This window comes from Schistocerca serialis, chromosome 5 (genome assembly GCF_023864345.2).
Source record: "Schistocerca serialis cubense isolate TAMUIC-IGC-003099 chromosome 5, iqSchSeri2.2, whole genome shotgun sequence".
Lineage (NCBI taxonomy): Eukaryota > Metazoa > Arthropoda > Insecta > Orthoptera > Acrididae > Schistocerca > Schistocerca serialis.
Genome location: NC_064642.1, coordinates 614,878,799 through 614,900,490, shown reverse-complemented (window position 1 = coordinate 614,900,490; position 21,692 = coordinate 614,878,799). Strand labels below are relative to the sequence as shown.

Below are 21,692 nucleotides of genomic sequence, written 5' to 3'. Positions count from 1 at the left end.
CTGTAAATAGCTTTTATGATAATTTTTTCAGTAATTTTTGTACACAATGTATTGGCACAATACTGCATCCTTCTTGTGCTCAGAGCAGTTTTCGAGGCAATAACGATTAATCTGTAAATAGTTTTTGTGGTAAATTATTCAGAACTTTTTCTCTTCTTTTTCGATGATTTTCTTTCTACTGAACTGTGTGCATTGAAATACTACACTCGGAGATTTCTGCGATGACGCTAAAGAACAATACGTTCGATATTTAAACTCAAACTATTAAATATGAGTAGCTACACTGCAGTGCATCATTTACCATAAATCAAACCACGTTGTATTGACACTGAATCTTATTATCATTGTCTTAATTTTCGTATGTATTGATAAATATGACATGTGATGTTGTGACTGTAAAATTTGTGCAACCTGTTGGGTACTTTCATCCCTTTGATTGACTGATTGATTTTATTTTGTGTTTCATAGGTCCAATTGTGTTGGGTTCACAAGGTCATGGAATGAGTCAGTTTTTACAAATACTACATGATAATCTTATAGCATAAACAGACATTTGAGCACATAATTACATAAAAATGTATACAGTAATTTCTTCGAGCAGCAGAAGAGAAAAAAGACGATACATATTTTCTTAGAGTCATTAAAGCACTACAGAATAACAGATACAGAGTGCAAATGGATACAGAACTAAAGTTAAGTAACATTCCTAGTGTTATTACGTTAACTTGTATTACATAATATTAAAATTTATTTATTTAAAAATGTATCGAGCAGAAATATTTTAATGCTTTCTTAAAATTACTCTTATAATGATTCTCTGTCTTTATTTCAGGAGGAATAGCATTGAAGAATTTTGTTCCAGTGAAGTGAACACGTTTTTGCACCATGCTCTGATTTCTAAGCTCACTGTATATGTCATTCTTTGTCCATATGTTATGCTCATGATAATTACTGTTTGGTTGAAACATCACTATATTTTTATAGCCAAAACACATGAGAGAAGAAACATATTGGCTTGTAGTTTTGTATATTTTAACTTTTAGAAAACTATTTCTACATGAGTCTCTTGCTCGCAATCCACATATAACTGTTACAGCTCGCTTGTAAACTATTAACACTTTCCTTGCTAATGGCTGGTTGCACCAAAAAATAATGCCATATTCAAAGAATGGGTAAAAATAGCAATACTACGCCACTTTTGCAGTGTTGGGATCAACAAGTATAATGACAACTCGTAAAGCATACAAAGCAGAGCTAAGCCTCTTACAGAGATTTATAATATGCAAAGACCAGTTCATTTTCTTGTCAATGTGTGCTCCAAGACAATTTGTTGTTTCCATTCTTTCTATTGCCTGACTACCGCATGTCACATTTATCTCTCTCTCTCTCTCTCTCTCTCTCTCTCTTTCTGTTTTTGTACAGAAATGAATAGAACTGGTCTTACTGGAATTTAATGAGAGACCATTCACCTTGAACCAATTAACCACATCTGAGAGTATATGATAAATAGATTCCTCAAGATTACTATCTATTCTACTGCTCATTAAAAGTGTGGTATCATCAGCAAATAAAGTAAATTTACATGGCAGGCTTGTACATGATGGTAGATCATTTATAAAAATCAAGAATAATGGTGGCCCAAAAATTTAGCCCTGAGGCATTCCACATGTAATGAAACTCCATCCAGAATGTGCAGAAACAGCACATATTCCATGTGAGCTATTCAAGCCAACTTTTTGTTTTCTGTCTTGGAGATATGACTGTAGCCAATTACCAGCAACACCACTTATTGCTATTAATTTTGCTTTTTGAAAGAGAATTTGGTGATCAACACAGTCAAATGCTTTAGACAAATCACAGAAGACACCAAATGCTAGCATTTTGTCATTAAGAGTTTCTAGGACTACATTTTCAAGTGTATAGATTGCGTCTTCTGTTGAAGAGCCCATTTGAAAGCCAAATTGTCTCTTGCCAAGAACACCATTCTTCATGAGATGATCGTTAATTCATTAGTTAATTCAGCTTTATCACCCTTTTTCAGGGGCTTCACAATGGCATACTTAAGTCTTCTATGAGCAACACTTTTTTGAAGGGAAATATTAAAATAAGACAGAGAATGTCCCTTAGCCACACACAAGAATATTTCAATAAATTATTAGGAATATTATCAACCCCTGTTGATTTCTTACTTTTTAGAGACGTGATGATGTTTTCAGTTTCATCTACAGTGACAGGAATAAGGTGCATTTCTGGAATTATGTTTGAATATACAGCTTGACAAAGAGTTATGGCTTCATCAACATTGGGCTTGCAACCAATCCGTTGAGTTTCTGATAGGAAGTGTTTTTTAAAAATCTCTGTGACATTTTTTGGGTTATCTACTAGGGTATCTTCATATTTGGTTTTATTTACATCTTCTTTGCTTGTTGTATCTCTTCCTGTTTCTTTTTTTACAATGCTCCAAATTGTTTTTATTTTATAATTAGGATTACCTGTTTTCTTCTAATCTCATAATGTATGGCTTTTGATTTCTGTACTAGTTTCTTTAAAATTTTACAATATCATCTATAGTGTTCCTATTTTTCTACATCTTTAGATAACCTTATTACAGCATAAGTTTCCTTTTGGTTTTATATGATTGTTTTATACTTTTTGTAATCCAAGGCTAGCTTACAGAATTGGAAGCACTGTTTCTGACCCAATTCTTTGGAAATATTTCTTCAGAAAGAGCACAGAAGTAATTTATAAAACAGTTAAATTTAGTATAAATGTTATCACGGCTACATACTGAAGATCAATCCATTTGCTGCAACCTATGGTTGAACGTTTTTTTGCTTCTTTGTTCATTACTCTTAGGAACTTCTATTCAGGAAATTCTTTTTTAAACAGATTAACATCATAAAGAGTAAGAACTTGTCCTTCATGATCTGAAAGTCCACTTATAACTAAAACTTAAATATGGTTTCTCAATGTCAGCCATGTTCAAGATTGTAAGAATTTTATCAACTCAAGTATCTAAGGTTGTGACACAATACAAACAATAAGAAGAAAATTATTAAACACAGGTATAAAAATTAATTATAACAAGCATTATGAAGAAATGGGTTTGTTAACTAATTATAAAAAAGCCTTCCTCAGTGTCAGACAGTATATGAAAGAACCAAAAACTTTCAGGTGTCTTGCGAAAAACATAATTTCCGAAAAAAATCAATGCTCTTTCCAAAAAGATTAACAGATTAAGTGAAGAAGCCTACTGTCCTGTACTCAAATCTTACAAAAGTTTTTCCAGTGCATTTTAGTCAGCACACTCACATGTTTTGCAAATTTTTTAATGCAGATTGAATAATTGTAAAATTCTTATTTACGCTACACATGAAAAGAAAATGGCTAAATTAGATGTGCATCAACTTTGAAAAAGCTTCAAAAGTTGGACTATAAATCTCTTAAAAGAATTTTAAATACAACTGAAATAGATTTTAATCTGGATGAAGAACTTCTTTTAGAAATAGGATTAAAATACAATTAATACGAATCCTGTCAGGCCAAACTGTGGTTCAAAATGTAATTGCTGCTCTTAATACTAGACTTAACAATGTTAAAATGGAAAATTCTCGTCAGACAACAATAGCCCATGACATATGTGAGTTTTCAATAAAAATGTGGTTAACAGTCAATGTTCATTTATTAATGACCAAAAATTGAATAAAATGTTAATTTTAAACTTAAATGAAGCCCTAAAAGCGCAATCAGACAAGGATAATGCTTTAGTTATTGCCTCAACAGTTTTTTGTGGGAAAACTATATTTTATAACTGAGCAAAGACCCTATTCCTGCATTGCATAAAGGAATTATATTTGTTGATAGTGACATTAAGCACTTGCTCAAACTGTTTGAGAAAGAACAGCTTATTAATATGAATCCTTAGGCCCCAAAATTGTGCTCACAGTTCAGTTCGCATTAATGACATGATCCAATTTGTCCGAATGTGAACCAGTATAAACAGCACATATCATGATTTGACAAAATCTCTTCACAATAAATTTGAAAAGCCGTTCACTTTTCAGAATAATTACTTATTAACAAGGCAGTATCTAATCCATAAAATTAAAAACTTAGGATGCAGTCAACACACAAAATTATTTTCATTCAATATTTCCAAGTCATACACCCATTTCCCAGTCCAAAAAACCAGCAACATCATAGAAAACAACCTACTTGTTGTAATATCCACATCTATATTTTATTTAGAATAATATTCAAGACAGCATTGTGTGTGGAATGTGAATGAACATTCGCATGATATTAATAAAAAGGACTTCATTGTTAATATAATAATAAATAATCATTGTCAATGACATAATTTAATATTTTGTAAAGAAATTAAATCTTAGACAATACCCATGGAAAAAGATAATGAAAATCTCACTCTTTTCTTATCTATGATTCTTCTAGAATAATCCTTCTTCTTGTTCAAACTGTTGTACTGATAGGATGAGATTGATGTCTTATAACACAGATATCTGTAAAAACTGTATTATGTTGCTAATTTAATATTTGAAAAATAGAACTTATGTGTCATTGAAATGAATCTACTTTCTTTGGAGTTTTATTTCATTGTGATTCTCGACCTATATAAATGTTAAGTTTTCTGATCAGGTACAAAAGAGTGGAGCCATTATCAATAGTGATCTACTGCATGGTTTGTTGGTAAATGCTGAATAATAAGTGATTAACATTGAGAAATATTTTCAAATGTTAATGCATATAGTGAAGGTACAAAAAAATTTAATATATATTATTTGTTAGTAGTAAAACAGTGCCTGGAGGAGAAGCGATAAGTGATTGTCTTATGTTAGCTGCCATCTTAATGAAATACTGCAGTGGCAGTTTTAAATTGATTTTCTATACAGACATAAACGTCGTTGGTCCTAATAGCGATAATAATTGTGTATTGTTGGCCCAGAACCCACATTGAGGTAATAAATTCCAGTTACACTGTGATTAATCTCTAAACATAGTGAACCTCTATGATTGCAAACAACATCTTACATAATACAAATTCTTATATGCTGATATATGAAGCCTGGTTATTTCATAAGAACTTTTATGAATCATTTTGACAGGAAAAATACGCTGTTGTTGTGTGCGTGTGCTATTGAGTGACAAAACGTTTCATTTTGCTTAAAGATAAATGCTGCTACATCGAATAACAGTAGCGTTAAATTCAGTAAATGATCTGCAACTAGTAAAGAGACTATTATGCAACAGCACTGAAAATTACTAAAAATCATTAATCTTACTTAGCTCAGATTAATTATCATACATGTAGCTTGTTTGCTGCTATGTATGATTACTTTGTGCATGGACTTAGTGCCATTTTCACTGCTTGACAGACAACTTTGCTACACGTTCCCAGGTGGAATTTTCTTAACAAAATAACGATCATTAGCCAGGAAAATCAGTGATTAATTAAACATCATGTTACATCAATAATAATTAATTAGTTTTATTGTAATCTTGCTGAAATTGTACAACATGCAATCAAACCATAATACAGCATGCCACATTGTCCTTAAAATAGCTATTTCAAATGAACAGATTACCAACCTCATCATTTTGTTTAAATAGTAGTGAAGTACAGCTATTTTGAAATCATTGGGAAAAATGTACCAACAACCAGACAGCCTTGTAATGGGCAAACCCTTGGCGGGAATTATACCAGACAACTTTAGTAATTCATTGGAGGAAAAATTTTTCAAATATGATTCAGCTTCAAATCTTGGTATTCTAGATACAGAGATGATATTCTGATAGTTCTTACAACGGACCAAATAGTGGAATTATTCGTTTATTTATAATTTTTAAAGAACTTAATGGAAAATTAACTTCAATTGCATACTAGAAAATGAAAATTGTTATTTTCTCTAACTATAATTAACGATATGATGTCTTTTGAAATTTTTCGAAAAGAAACTAGTAAAGACTAGATTTTACTCTCCAGCTCAATCTAATAATTTTTTTTCCATTCAGCCATTCATCGGGTTTTTTCAAACGTTTGTCACATGGAAAACTTAAAGTTGAAATGAGTTGAGTAAAAACTTTAACGGTTAATAACGCTTAAGAACTTTCCTTACTCGATAATGTTTACAAAGCAAAAACTAACAGTAGTCATTTCTTTAAGCAATATTTCAAAAAATAACAGTGACAAAAACGAAAGAAATTTCTCTAATTACAAACCACAAACCGAGGAAGTCGATTACGTTATTATCCTCCATAAAGAAATGAAAGGTTATAAGCTTGGTGTCCTTGAAGAACAGAAAATTTGAGAGTATATGCCAGTTAAGGATGGTACCATCTCAATGAACAGCTACAACTGCGAAATAAAAACTGTTTCTCTCAACTATTTGAAATACTGTCGTGCTTCGGCTGGAGGTCTTTTCACACAGTCCTCAAACATCATTTTCCTCCTCTTTTGATTGTTATTATTGTATTCCACAGCTATTACTCCTACTATGTTAATTCTCTTCATTTTAAGCATTTTAATGCTATCTGCACTGAACAGATGGCAAGTAAAATTGTTGTTTCATATTTCGTTTATTATCTGTGTTTACTGTTTTCTTATTATGCTTAGTTGTAACTAATTTCATTTACAATACAACTGTCTGCTTAATTTTTACCACTTTACATTATTCGCGCTTCACTGGTGCCAAGCACTGCGCTGTTTCCAGGTAGTGGGGAAATTAGTTGACAAACTTTCCAGTCTGATATCATTACAAGTGACTTGCTATACATGTGGTTTTAATGTTGCCTTTACAAGATATCTTTTGCGTATTTAACTTGAGTACTTCGGCTCACTTGTTTTTATTATCTCCACATGGACTGTAATTTTATGTTAGTAACTTTTTTGTAATTCGAATAACTCAAGTGCTATTTAAAGTTTTTGATATGTTTATTGTTCTCCTAGGTGAGTAAAAAATTTTATAGGGTACTGTAACTTATTTTGATGACGATACCCTTAGTTGATATAGAAACTAGGTCAATGCAATAAAATTTGCCCAACTGGTTAGCTGTTTTTGTACTTAAATACGGTGGCTTAATGCCTGCCATGTTGAAGATTGTGTAAATATAAGTGTTTACAAGACTTCCTCTGTATATATTCGCATGGAGTGTGGCCTTGTATGGAAGTGAAATGAAGACGTTAAATTGGGAAACAAAAAGGTAACAGAAGCTTTTGGAATGTGATGCTATAGAAGAATGTTGAAGGTTAGTTGGATAGATCGAATAAATAACGAGGAGTTACTGAATGTAAACGGAGAAAAAATAAATTTGTGATACATCTTGACAATCGAAGGGCTCTGTTGATATAATATGAGTACATCCTGATGCATCGAGGAAGCATCTAATTGTACAGTCGCTAACGTCGACTGGATCAACACATGTAAAATGTTTACAGTTAGGTGTGGAGAAGTAATAGGCCATTAGAGTAGCACACAGAAGGACAGAGGTTCAAATCCCCGTCCTACTGCTCACACTGAGTTTTCCAGCTCACTTAAATGGCGGGATGGTTCCTCTGACAATGACACTGGTGATCCGCTTCCCCATGCGACCTCAATATCATCTTGTGGTCCATATATAATAACTTCGCTGGAGACGAGACGTAAAAAAATCTGCTTTCCTTTCTTTTGCAAAAAAAAACTTGATTTAGGCTTGGGTTGAATGGTGGTGCTAGAAACACTTATGCTCTCTCCTGCATTCAATTCCCATGTCTGATGCACAAGAAACTGCCTCTGTTCGGCTTTACACCCTGATAAAAGTTTCTAATTTCACAATTTCGGTTAAGGAAATGTAGGTTTTAAGTCCTGTCGTCACCTTCAGATGTACACTAGTGACGGAAATAGGTGAAAATCAGACGAATATCTCTGTTCCTTAGATACTTGTTCCTTGCTGCCGAACCACCAGAAAGAGTTGTGAAATTGATCGGCAAATCAGTATCTTAGCCTTCAAAATGAAGAAGAAGTTGGAAGAAGCTCTCAGGAAACTCCTTTCTACAGGTTGAACTGCCGTAAGTCAGACGTAGCGAGGTTTGTAGCTTGTGCTTTCCAAGTGCACACCCAATGAGTTACAAGCAAGGAGTAAGACGTGATGGTGTCCAGATACCTCACAGTGGCAACTGTGGTTACCTGGGAGGGTTTCCAGACGGTACTCACGCACCCAGAAAACATCGCATAGCATATAAAACGTTTGTAACTAACAGAATTATCCAGCATTTTTGACCAACTGGAATGCCAAAACAAACGTCCCTCATGCAGCTCTTTTCCCTCTGCGATAATCTGTATGAGGATACACTGTGAGGAACCACTGGTGAAGAGAAGCTGCCTCAGCTGAAGGTGCACAGTGTGTGGCAAGAAGAAGGAATGCTGGCTAACCTTCATGTGGGCTTAAATCTCTCTAATTTTATCTTCATATTCTTTTTGTGAGATATATATTGCAGCAATGTATTGGTTCACTCTACCAGGAGAGTACACTTTAAGAACTTTACCAGTAGACCACACCATGATGCAGAACACCTCTGTTGCAGTGTCTGCCACTGCAGCTGGCTGAGCATCTCTATAATGATTTTGCACTAACCAAAGAAATTGTAATGAAATACCGTCCTCTTCTTTGCATCTTTTCTATTTCCTCTAACAATCCTATCTGGAAGGATCCCAGAATGATGAGCAGTATCCAAATATTGGTTGAACAAGGATTTTGTAAGCTACCTCTTTTGTTGATAGCCTACATTTGCTAAGCATTCTTCCAGTGAATCTCACCCTGGCATCTAAGTTACCTGTGATTAATTTTATGCAGTCGTTCCATTTTAAATCGCTCTGTACTCATATTCACAGAAATTTTATAGAAGTAACTAATTCCAGAGATTGTTCTGCAATTGTGTAATCATACAGTAATGGGTCATTCTGCCTATATACATGCAGTATGTTACATTTGTTTATGTTAGGGTCATTTGGCACTACCTGCACCAAGTGTCGATCCTCTGAAAATCTTTCTGTATTTTGCTACAATTTTCTAGCGTGTGATTTCTCTGTATACAGCAACATCGTCAACGATAAGCTTCATGGAACCTTTGACGTTTTCTGCTGAATCATTTATGTATATTGTGAAAAGTAATGGTACTATAACTGATGTGCTGTATTCTATTTGCTAGAAACTCTCCCATCCAATCACACAGTTGGTGTGATACGCCTTATGTTCGCCTTTTGTTCATTACACTGCATTGCAGAACTATATCAAATGCCTCCCTCAACACAACATCTACCTGCACACCTGCATGTACTGCTTGCTGGGTATTGTGGATGAACAAAGCACCCTGCTTTCACACGATCCCCGTTTTCAGAACATACGTTGATTCCTACAGAGGAGATTTTTTAGTCTCCAGACTGCAGATCTCTGTTTGTGAAGAAAAATTTAATCTTGCACCAAAATAAACTTCTCTTTTATTTATCAAAATTCACAAGCTCTTGAGTACAAAACACACATGACACTACTGTTGTAACTTAATTGTTCTACAACAGTAAAAAATATATAGAAGGCACATATATGAATACTACTGATATAACTTGCAGGTTAAGCTTAGTTTCGTCTTTGTGCCACACATTAAAGATACCAAAAGTTGTTAATATAATTTCTTAAAACACAAATAAATTTGTTCAGTAACGTCACAAAGCACACATGGCACTAGTGCTTATCTGACTTACGGTATAAATTATACTTGTCGATGAGGATTCGTCAGAAATTTCCTTTCAGTTAGGCTAAAACAGACATCAAAGTCAGTCAAACATTATGCTAGGATATTAAGCTTATCTTGCAGTACAAAATGTTTGACATCCTCTGCTAATAATCATAACTTATAGTGTCACACAGTGGAGACTACATGACACATAAATGAAATGATTTATGGACCAGTAATAATACAGATTCATATAGATAAGAAATGAGGGTTGCTATATTTCCATCTATAGTATTAGCTTGATGTTCTGCTGATAATGCTAAATTACATTATTGCATAGTGGAGACATCGTACTTTGCTCCCATACATCACCATGTTATAGAAAAATTGTAACAAATTGCCCCATACATTTACTTGTTACAGCAAAATTTTAACAAACTGACCCTACACACTACCAGGTTAAAGCAAAATTTAAATAAATTGCTCCATACATCCATATGTTACATTACAATTGTGACATTGTGACAAATTACCCCATGCATTGCCATGTTACAACAAATTGTAGCAAATTTACCCACTCATCACCATCACTACATGACAATGTAAAAAATTGCCCTATACATTGTGAATGCAGATTGGATATTATTGACATGCTGACAGTCACTATTGCCCCGATCATGATGACTAGCAGTATCTCCCAGATACTATTGGGTGGATCAATCATGGTCAGTTGACATGGTGATGGCAACTATCTCTCAGTCATAGTGAATAATACTGTTAATTTATATATCAGTTTGAGGCAACAGTGGTCAGCTGACATATGGTGAGTGCCATTACCCTGGATATTATTGGGTAATGGTGGTCGATTGAGAGGGTGGCTGCCATTACACTGGATAATATTCGGTGTGGCAATGATGGTCAGTGATTACCGTTAAGCCAAATGCAAGATTTTGTTGAACAGTTACGTGCTGATAGTGCACGTCCACAACTGGATCTCAAATTATAAGCTGACACCAAGAGCTAACAGTGTGTAAATGCCATAACCTGACTGTGGGTATCGTCAACTGGATCTTGACACAGTATTGTAACACCAGATGCTGACAGTGTGTATGTTACAATCTAACAGTGAACGTCAGGTACTGAATCTCTGATAGTGTCCTAAGCATCAAACAAAATTATAACAAATTCTGAAATACTTCACAATTTTTATGACAGATGTAACAAATAGCCTTTTACATTATGTCATCGATGTCCTCTCATGCAAAATTTTATCCTACTCCTGAACCTGGCTTCTATTCTTCTCACTCCATCTTCGAGGCGTAAATTGATCAAAAGGGATGATAGACTGTGGTGCCGTCTTACACATTTTTCAACCTAATCACTTCTTTCTTGGCCTTCATTCTTATTTAGCCTCTCTTGGGCATTCTACATACTGGATATTACCCTCTTTTCCTTTAGCTTACGCCTAATTTTCCGATAATTGCGAACATCTTGCACTATTTTACGTTTTTCAACACTTTTTCTACGTTGACAAAATTATTTTCATTCATGTCATGGCCTACTTGAGAAGGATTAAAACTCTAGAACACTACTCTAGAACTGATCACACTTGTATTTAGTATATGATGTCTTTTATGGACCAACTGAAATTTCCTAAGACTCATACAACTAATCTAAGTCTCCCATTCGTCTCGCGTAATTTTAGTTTACATCTCATTTCATGAATCCTTTCTGTTAGCCCCAAGTGCTTATTTGTTGTGACATGTTCTAGATATTCTCCACTAGTCTTGTAATCGAATCCTATAGGGCTCTTTATCTTGTTAAAGGTATTATACTGCATTTATCCAGAAGAGAGCATTCGTAATACGAAGAGAAAATATTATCAAACTCTTTCCGGTTCCCTTACACTTGTCCAACGATGATACTTTCATGGTGACATTATCATCGTTAGTGAACAGTCTGATATGCTCCTGATCCCAGATGGTAAACCGTTTGTACATATTAACAGTATGAAAGGCTCTACTGCACTGTGCTGGGGCACACCTGATATTAAAAAATGGTTCAAATGGCTCTGAGCACTATGGGACTCAACATCTTAGGTCATAAGTCCCTAGAACTTAGAACTACTTAAACCTAACTAACCTAAGGACATCACACACACCCATGCCCGAGGCAGGATTCGAACCTGCGAGCGTAGCAGTCCCGCGGTTCCGGACTGCAGCGCCAGAACCGCACGGCCACCGCGGCCGGCACACCTGATATTAGTTTCGTTTCTGTTGACCATTCGCCATCTAGGGCAACTTACTGGGTCCTGTCAGTCAAATATTCACCAAATCAATCACATATTTGAAAAGCTGTTCCGGGTGATCGTATCTTGGTTTGTAGTCGACAATATGGTTCCGTGTGGAATGCTTTTCTGATGTCTGCCTCTTCACCTGCACCTCCCATTTGTAGATAAGCAATGCTACATAGTTTTTTCTCTTGAGGACTTTTATGTAAGTTCCTGCACCATTACTGTTATACTTTCATGTGATCTACACTGAATAAAGTTAGCAATGCTTTAAAAGGATATTTACTCTGAATCCTTGCTGATTCTTTCATAGGAGTTTTTTTTTCGACAGAGACTACAAAACTTTTCAGCTTAGAATTTCTTTTGGTGTCCAGCCAGACATCGTCCATGACACCTCCAAATGCAAAACCACATCAAGTGATTCTATGCCTCTGCTGTTAATCTGTGTTATTATCTTTCCTCTGTGTTGCTCAAACAGCTCTTCAATTTTATTATACTCAGCTTTCTGGCGTACTTCCTAACTTTCACTATTCTGTTCTCCCACTTATTCTTGAAGTTCATGCCATCTAGAGACAAATTGTACAATGCAAAATAAAATATAATGAGATACGTTTCATTAACACGAATGTCTTCTTCGACTTCCCAGTTTAATGACCTAAAAAGTTCTTCTAAGAAGGCTGGGAAGCAGTTTTGGTAATATAGTATCCTCTTTACATTTTGAATGACTCACTTTCCTAATGGAGCTGTAGCATTAACGTATATATTCTCAGTATACTGACATAACTTACGCAGTGCACTGTTTCTCAGTAACTGTAAGCACAGTATTCATGAAAAATGACTCCAAAGGTATACCAAAATGAATGGATGTTGCAGTTTTTATTCGTGTCCATCCTATAAATTTTTTCACAACATGTAAATCATTTTACTATGTCCAATTCCAAAGTCATAGAACGAATTGAGAGAAATGATGCTGCGATCGCAGTAGGTCGGTGTAGGTCACACGAAAGTGAAACAGCAATGCTCCAGGAACTTAAATAGAAGTTAGAAGTCCTTGGAAAAAAGCCGACGTAGTTCTCGCGAAATCTTTTTCGGTAAATTGAGAGTCCCGGTATTTGAAGAGGACTGTGGAACCGTTACGCTAGCGTCAAAGCACATCTCCAAGTGCCTTTTGTTTCTACATACCTCGAACAGATTTATGTATTGTACCACTACTTCCGAAAAGTAGCCAACTCCATTATTAGCTATTTGTATCTCTATTCCATGTCCTGCTCTACACTAATTTTGAAATTCAGAATTTTCTCTCTGCTGTTAGTTACTGTGCTGTCTGTTATCTTAACTGATTCAGTGTTATGATTTCCTAACAAAACGTGCTGTTTTGTTTCCTTTCTTCTCTTATTCATCTCTACTGTTTTTCTTATCAAATATCCATTGTATATTCTCACATCCTTTCGAAGAAGTTTTTGAACATTTTTGTTTAATTCAGCGCTAGCTTAAAACCCTTGCATAATAGATACTTCGCTCTGTTTTAGATTTATTTTGTCTTACTTCCTTTGTACCGACAACATATTGTACTTTTTGTCTGAGTAACTTTATTAACTGCTCCCCCTTTTTCAGGTACGGGTCTATAACGCTATTTTGCAAGATTCTTACCTAATAACTTCAATTCATTTGGTTTACTTCCTACTCTTAAATAATTTTTTATAAATACATTCCTAACTTTTTGGTTGATGCATCTGCTTCTTCCACTCTGCATCTTACGAGTATATGATCACTTGCAGCTGGAAAGCTTTTTCAGTCATGTACATTTTTTATGGTTTTATGATGTGCAAAGTTTCACTCTTAGCTCCATATGGCTGTTGGAAATATCTATTTACTTATTTTCTTCTTGAAGAGTGTGCTGAAGGCGAACGCGCTGTTTTTCGAAAATTCTAGTAGTGGAAATGTCCAACGTTCTAAGTGCTACTTTTTCCAAAAAGCTTTTTCAGGGCTACTGCTTTCTCAGTATTCTGTTGCATGTCCCTAGGCTTGTTTCATGCAGAAAATGTTTCAAACATTCATCATTAGATGGTGTTATGATGGTCTTCTACAAAATAGTGCTTCCCTCTGAAGCACTAAGTGCCATGTATCAAGGTCTTTTCCTCTTAGCTGATGTACAGTTTGTATGGCGAGCTTTTATTATGTCAATAAAACATCTTTATGACGAAAGGGTACAATGTAGATATCAAAAATAGTAAAAAAAAGTTGAAGAAGCGAACAGACAAAACAACACATGTCCGAGATATATCATGAAAAGAGGAAATAAATAAAAATAGAATAGCTGTGTTTTTAATTATGTGTCTGTAAAGCATGGGATGGTTTTATGGGATAACACATAAGTTTTTGGTGAGTAAGGACAACTGTGGTTTAGCTGTTCTAGGGATTTTACAATTGTAGAGAAGCCGAGAAAAGTAAGCATTGCCTTTGTTTGTCAAGATTTACACAAGATCGTTGAATCAGCTAAAGGTATGAAACCATTCCACATAATTCCATTGCATGCAAGATACTGATGAAACTTCGTTGTCAATGCAGGTGTGAAAGATCTTCAAATGCAGTATGATCGAAGTGTCTCATACTCATGTACCTCAAATAGGTATTAAAAATTCTTCCTGTTAAGTAGAGGAATAAGAAAATATCAACACACTCAAACGGGGAAAGACCATGTTCGATGTATACTACGCCATGCTACACCGAAAGACCATGTTTATCAATTTCGTACTTTTGACGATGTTATCGTTTCTTCCTCAACAACAAAATAAATTCCGCAGTTAACTTAGCAACATTTGATCCCAAGAATGAAGTTGTATAAGGAACCGAAGTCAATAATGAAATGTCTGTTCCCCTTGAATTTAACTTTGTTATTCTCTTGTAAAAAAAGTTTAAAGGATATGAGAAATGGTTTTTATCGACTACAATTCTATTCTGCTAGTTAAAGCATTAGTGATGTATTTATGTACTTGTGTTATTATAAATAAAATAAAATGCCTCAGTATTAATTTCACTTGAAACAAAAAATATTTTAGTGACACAAAAAGCCAGTTTCTTGGTTTGGTACCTAGTGGTTTGTTAATAAATTACTTATTTTCTAATTTGTCTCAGTATTTCTTTCAATGATGAGGTGAGCATCATTATTCTGCAGTATCAGAATACCTCCTCAAATTTTTTTCTGAATATAGATAAGTTACGTATAGAAAGAAATACGTCTTTTTATTTTCCTGACGAATCTGAGATTTGGCAATAGTTTCCCACTGAGGTATTGTTCTTCCTTTTTTGTCCAAATTTGGCATTACAGCACTAAATTATCACTTTATGGCAAAATATCCTACCACTTATCATCTTCTATAATTCCTTGTAGAGATTTTCTACCTCGTCATCAGAAAGTGGCTGTGGTGGTACATATTTCTGAATGGTTCCCACGGAATATCATTCATTTACTTTGAAACTAGTCTTACTATTTTGCCTGATATTAAATCTGCAGTAGTAATATTAGTTTTAGTTTTCTTATTGACGTTAAAGTCTACAAAAGAATTTCCTCTCTGCTCGCTTCCTCCATAGTAAAACATATGATCTGATATTAACTTTATGTAGCCTTTATTTCTTTGCTTCACTTCAGATAATCGTGTATTATAACTGCTTGTATAAAGATAGATGATATAAAGACAATTGATGTGTAGGGTGACAGTGAAATCATTGATTATACAATGATAAATGGTATAAATATAGATGGTGTAAAGATGTTGTAAAAACGCTTTGTGTAGATCTTGCAAATGTTATTCGAAGAAGCCATAGCATATAAATTAAATCGTCATTGAGTTATGAAAATTTGTATCGAGAGTTACTGTTAGGTAAGTATGTGCACATCAAGAGACACAGGTGTTGATTGTTATGACGTGTGGAGGTAGGGATGTAGAATAGACGAACATCATCGAGCGCACAGGTAGCTTATATTTGACTCACATACCGTACACAAAGGAAATGCTTTCTGACGAAAAGAAACAACATAAAATATTTTAAGTTACTCACCGGTGTTACCTCTCCATATAACTGACGTAGCTAAAAGGTTAAATAAATATGTGCTTCAATGTGAGAGGTAGCGTATCGTATGTAATAACTGAAAATTCAACACAGTTCGTGTATTGTTGAACATTAAGCACATTGGACAAAATGTGTCGAACTTCATATTGCGTTCAGGAGACTGCAATTGAGATAGAACGAAATTTAGCTGGTGGAAATTAGTCGGGGTTTGTAGACTGGTGTTTAAAATAATCGACAGATCGGCAGTTCGAGATACCCGTCTCGTTTGTCACGTGTCAAAAGAGGTGGAATGTCTGTGGTGATGGACTGCTGGATGGGAAGGATTACTTCCAGGTACGTCAACTATCATGGTGTGGAACTCGTAGTGATGTAAGTATACATGCTCTGAATAAGAGCCTAAGTTTGAAATTTGACTTAAGGAGTTAAACTTGCCATCCATTTTTATTATTTTGTTGTAAACAAATTGATTTTCTTATGTCAGATTTCGAATTTGTGCTTTTGTTCAGAGCACACCTTACAGTTAGTATGCTATATTACCAAGCAGAAGGAATCTATGAGCCAAGAAACTGTTCGACATCTTAATGTTTTACCCTGAGTATGTGTGTTTGCTCATTCAATGTTTTTGTTCAAACCAGAATTTTCCATTATCGTATCAGCTTGTCATTTGATACGATTCGGATTTTCTGACTCGCTTTTAGTCGATTGTTATAGCTGTCAGTAAATTATTAGTTTCCTGCAACGGTCACGTAATACCTATAACACATTTTATTCACATCTGAATACGGTACTACATCTTATTCACCTTTGAGGAAAGAGTATTTTCATTCTTTCTGAGCAAAGTTATTGCTCAGACAAAGACAGATGTAAGGCTTGAGTTTTAATGTAAGTGTAATTTAAAGTTTTGAATAATATCCAGTCCATCAGAGAAATGGAAAATCAATAACGACGATCTGTGGCTTTCGGCGTGTTTCCAGTTCTTGGACATGTGGCTTCATTGTTTCACAATAAATTACGTGCCGACGACATTTAATACTCGAGGAGTATCTCAAAGCAGCGGCATCAAGGGGATGTTGCACTACATCCGCTGCAGTCCTTAGGCCAAGGCTCGACCCTTGGTGGACGGTAACAGTATACTCAGCAGTCCAGCGCCTGTAGAGGAAAAATAGGCCATAATAAAGTACAAACATTCTAATTTGAAACTTCATTAAAAAGAGCATATAAGGACTGCCTAAAAAGTATCCGACCTTTGATTTTCCCGAGCAAAATAGAGACGAGGTGCTTCTCAAAGCGAAACAATTCGTAAGATTCAGCAGGTGTTTGGAGAAGATGCGATGGGTGTATCACAAATTAAGGAGTGGTTCAACCGATTCAAAAATGGCCGCACATCAGCGGAGAGTGACCAGCGTTCTGGCAGGCCTCAAACTGCTCGGAGTGCAGCTGTTGCTGAGAGGGTGCAAAATTTGGTGATGGCAGATCGTCGATTGACCGTGAGGGAGATTGCCCAAGAGGTTGCGATGAGTAAAGATTCTACACATGTAATTTTACGTGATGATTTGAACATGCACCGAGTGGCTGCGAAATTCGTGCCCAAGTTGTTGTCGCCGCAACAAAAAGACAACAGTTTTGACGTTGCACAGGACCTTCTGGACACCACCAACACTGATCCAGGGTTTCTGAACATCGTGATAACTGGAGATGAGTCATGGGTACACCGGTAGCCGGCCTGTGTGACCGAGAGGTTCTAGGCGTTTCAGTCTGGAACAGCGCGGCCGCTACAGTCGCAGTTTCGAATCCTGCCTTGGGCATGGATGTGTGTGATGTCTTTAGGTTAGTTCAAGTAGTTCTAAGTTCTAGGGGACTGATGACCTCAGATGTTAAGTCCCATAGTGCTCAAAGCCATTTGAACTGTTTATTTATGAGTACGACCCAGAAACAAAAAGACAGTCGACGCAAAATCATTGTGATGCTGACTGTCTTCTTTGATGTCCGTGCATCACGAATACACACCGGAAGGACAAACAGTGACAAAGGAGTACTATCGAGATGTTCTCCAGCGACTCCGTGACGCAGTTGTTGGGCGCAAAGGACCAGACAAGTGGACAGCGAAAAACTGGCTCATGACAAAACTGCTTCATGACAACGCCCCCGCAGATTCGTCCCACGTGATCCAAAATTTCTTGGCCAAACATGGCATTACAGCCGTTCACCAACCTCCCTACTCTCCAGACATGGCTCACTGCGACTTCTGGTTGTTTCCAAAATTGAAGACGCCACTGAAAGGATACCGTTTTGTGAGTAGAGAAGAGATAATGCGGGACACGACGACAGAGCTGAACACCACTCCAAAAGAAGAGTTCCTCAGGTGTTTCCAGCAGTGGAAGGATCGGTGGGCTAAGTGTGCGCAAGTAGAAGGGGCCTACTCTGAAGGGGATTAAGGTCCCAACCTCGTCAGGTATTCGAAATACTTTTTTTGGCCTAAGGTCGGATACTTTTCAGGCAGGCCTCGTATCTACTGTAGCGGAAAAATTTTTGTGGGTTACTTGCTAGGATGGGCAATAAAAATGGTGAACCACTGTCTCAGCTGCTTAGGTCCACTGAAGAAAGGTTAGGCTGCTGGTAGGTAAACGACAATTTACAGACTACAACGCTGTTTTATAATTGCGCGCCAGATAGTCAATTTTTCAAAAGTGTAGAGCTGCTGAATAGCCCGACGTGGCTACCGGCAATGTTGGACTGAAGATAGTCTCCTTTCACTATGCCAGGCATTGTTGCTCATAAGGCTAGTCGGAATCTTAAATGATACGGCTAAAACGATATTTCCTGCACACGGAGTACATGAACAATATGGACACTGCTGTGTTCAAAGAATTTCATAACGGGGAAAAATCAGTCAATGTAGAGACATTACCTCACCTGAACTATGCAGCTCACTTGTTAGACCATGGGCGACTGAAAGTAGTAGGTTTTGTCATTTTACTGATGATGTTTGGCAGTATACAGGGTGTCGACAATTAAAGTTGCAGTTTCAAAAACGCTATAGAAATAGAACCACTACCAAGAATGACATCAAATTTGAACAACTTCTTATTGACACAGGGGAAACGAAATATAACAAAAAATTTAACGGAAATTTGACAGTAGATGGCGCTGCAAACGTCAGAATATGCACAACAACGGACGCGTGGCACACGGTTGTTCCTCAGTTTGCGTCCGAGACGTCCAACATGACTTTCTGTATGAAGTATCACACCCAACTGGTAAAGCTCTTTTACATTAATGGCGACTGTGCGCCAATAGCCCTGTAGAAGTTCCGGACACCCATTGGTAAGGCGCTGTCCGATGTCTGCCAAGGGTATGGAGAAAATGAGTACAAAATTAGAAAAGACAGATTCTTCTGACGTGCTATGTAGCAAAGGAAGGAAAGCAGTCTATGGAAGATGTGACCACAGCATTGCAGAAGGGATCAAGTGGCGGTATGCAAATATGCATTGCACGGGGAACTGTACAAACGTTGGTCATGCCTGCGAGCACACTGCACAAAATCATACGAAATATTCTGGATTGCTATCCATACAAAATCACCCATTCTCAAGAGTTGGCCAGCCGCTGTGACCGAGCGTTTCTAGGCGCTTCAGTCCGGAACAGCGCTGCTGCTACTGTCACAGGTTCGAATCCTGCCTCGGGCATGGATGTGTGTAATGTTCTTAGGTTAGTTAGGTTCAGTAGTTCTAAGTGTAGGGGACTGATGACCTCTTCTAAGTCCCGTAGTGCTTAGAGCCTTTTTCTTTTTTTCTCAACAGTTGCTTCTTGCCGCCCTGCTAGCAAGACAAACGTTCGTTCTGGAATTCCTTTCTCGCATAAGTGCACAATGAATGGCTATAGGACATTCTTTGGACGGACGTAGCCCATTTCCATCTCCAAGGACGTATCAATACGCAGAATTGTAGAATATGGTAACGGAAAATCCGCATGCACATTAGCCGGTACAGCTTTATTCTCCAAAGCTGACTGTATGATGCGGACTGACGGCCTCGTTTACTGTAGGTCCGTACTTTTTCGAGGAGATGAAACCTGCGGGTCCTGTTATCTATACTGTCACTAGTAAACGCTGTGAGAATCTTTGGCGCACCAAAGTCATTCCATGCCGTCAACAGCGTGGATGTGTGGGTGGGATCATTTTTATGCAAGAAGGTGCTCCTCTTTCTCGAGATCAGCTTGTGGAGGGAAACGGTGGACAGCATGTTGAACTAGTCTTGCGCCCATCTCACGACAATTAGAAGCTGATGTCATTTAGATTTTTATGTCGTTTTTGGCCCCTGGAAATTAAAAACCGACTTATCCCTTCCGATGTAGTACGACCTCGCCGTGGTGGATGGACTTACCTAACTAACAATGCCACAGCTGTTGACCGGCAAACTTGTAGAGCAATGCACGTTGAATAGTATGGATGGCGTAATGTGCAGCTCAAAGCATAGCTGTGGTACTGCGATTCACCTACCGTTTGTAGCCGACCCAATTTACGTTAAGACCCTTACAGCGCCATCTATTAGTAAGATTTTAGTTAGTTTTTTTTGGTCCACGACGTTTCCTCCTGCGTCAATAATGCTCTATTCAGATTTTACGCAATTTTGAGCAGTGGTTCTCTTTCTAAGGCGTTTTCAAATTGGAACTTTAATTATGTACAACAGGTATCTACGGAGCAGGAGGCTCACGGTATATGTATTTGAGAAACCACACGACCTCGTTGCCTACTTGCAGGGGCAATTTGGGTGGCGAGGGGAAAGTCCAGAGAGCGGAGGTGGTGCATGCAAAGACACACACACACACACACACACACACACACACACACATTTTTCTGTCGCAATCATAGCCCAGTATTTTGCCGCCATTAAAAACGAAACAGCCAGTCAATAAGAACCCACCAGACGGCACCATCTTGCTCTCTGTAGTCCCTCTTGGTGCCTAAATATGAATGAGTCCGATCTTAGCATCTACTAGGTGCAAGGCACAGTAGACCCACGTATTAAGGGTCACAATGTTATTTCTGCGTCTCATACACATACAAACACACCATCACTCAATATCTTCAAGACAGACGAGATCTTTCAAAATGGTTGAAATGGCTCTGATCACTATGGGACTTAACTTCTGAGGTCATCAGTCCCCTAGAACTAAGAACTACTTAAACCTAACTAACCTAAGGATATCACACACACCTATGCCCGAGGCAAGATTCGAACCTACGACCGTAGCGGTCGCGCGGTTGCAGACTGTAGCGCCTAGAACCGCTCGGCCACCCCGGCCGGCCGAGATCTTCAATGCAGTGTTTAAGTTAAGTAGCATATTATCGCAATGCAGAAGTACAACTACGAAAACAATGATGGTTCACCTCACTAAGCACCTTTTTGGAACGAAAAAGATAATACATCATGTTCTGCACTATAAAAATATAACTCATGATGCTGACTGGTTAATATACATCTACATCTACATGTACATGGCTACTTTGCAAATCACATTTAAGTGTCTGGCAGCGGGTTCATCAAACCCTATTCATTCTAATTCTCTATTATTTCTCTCTCGAACAGCACGCAGAAAAAACGAACA

General features: G+C 37.0%; 1 protein-coding gene across 1 annotated transcript in view; it reads right to left on the bottom strand.

Moving 5' to 3' along the window:
- Nucleotides 1–17,040: 17,040 nt before the first annotated feature.
- LOC126482137 (synaptic vesicle glycoprotein 2A-like) overlaps nucleotides 17,041–21,692 on the bottom strand; it is a 222,762-nt gene continuing 218,110 nt past the window's right edge. Inside the window, exon 13 of the mRNA XM_050106113.1 lies at nucleotides 17,041–17,234. Coding sequence (XP_049962070.1) covers nucleotides 17,179–17,234 — 56 coding nt within the window. The 3' untranslated portion in view covers nucleotides 17,041–17,178. The remainder of the gene's footprint in view (nucleotides 17,235–21,692) is intronic.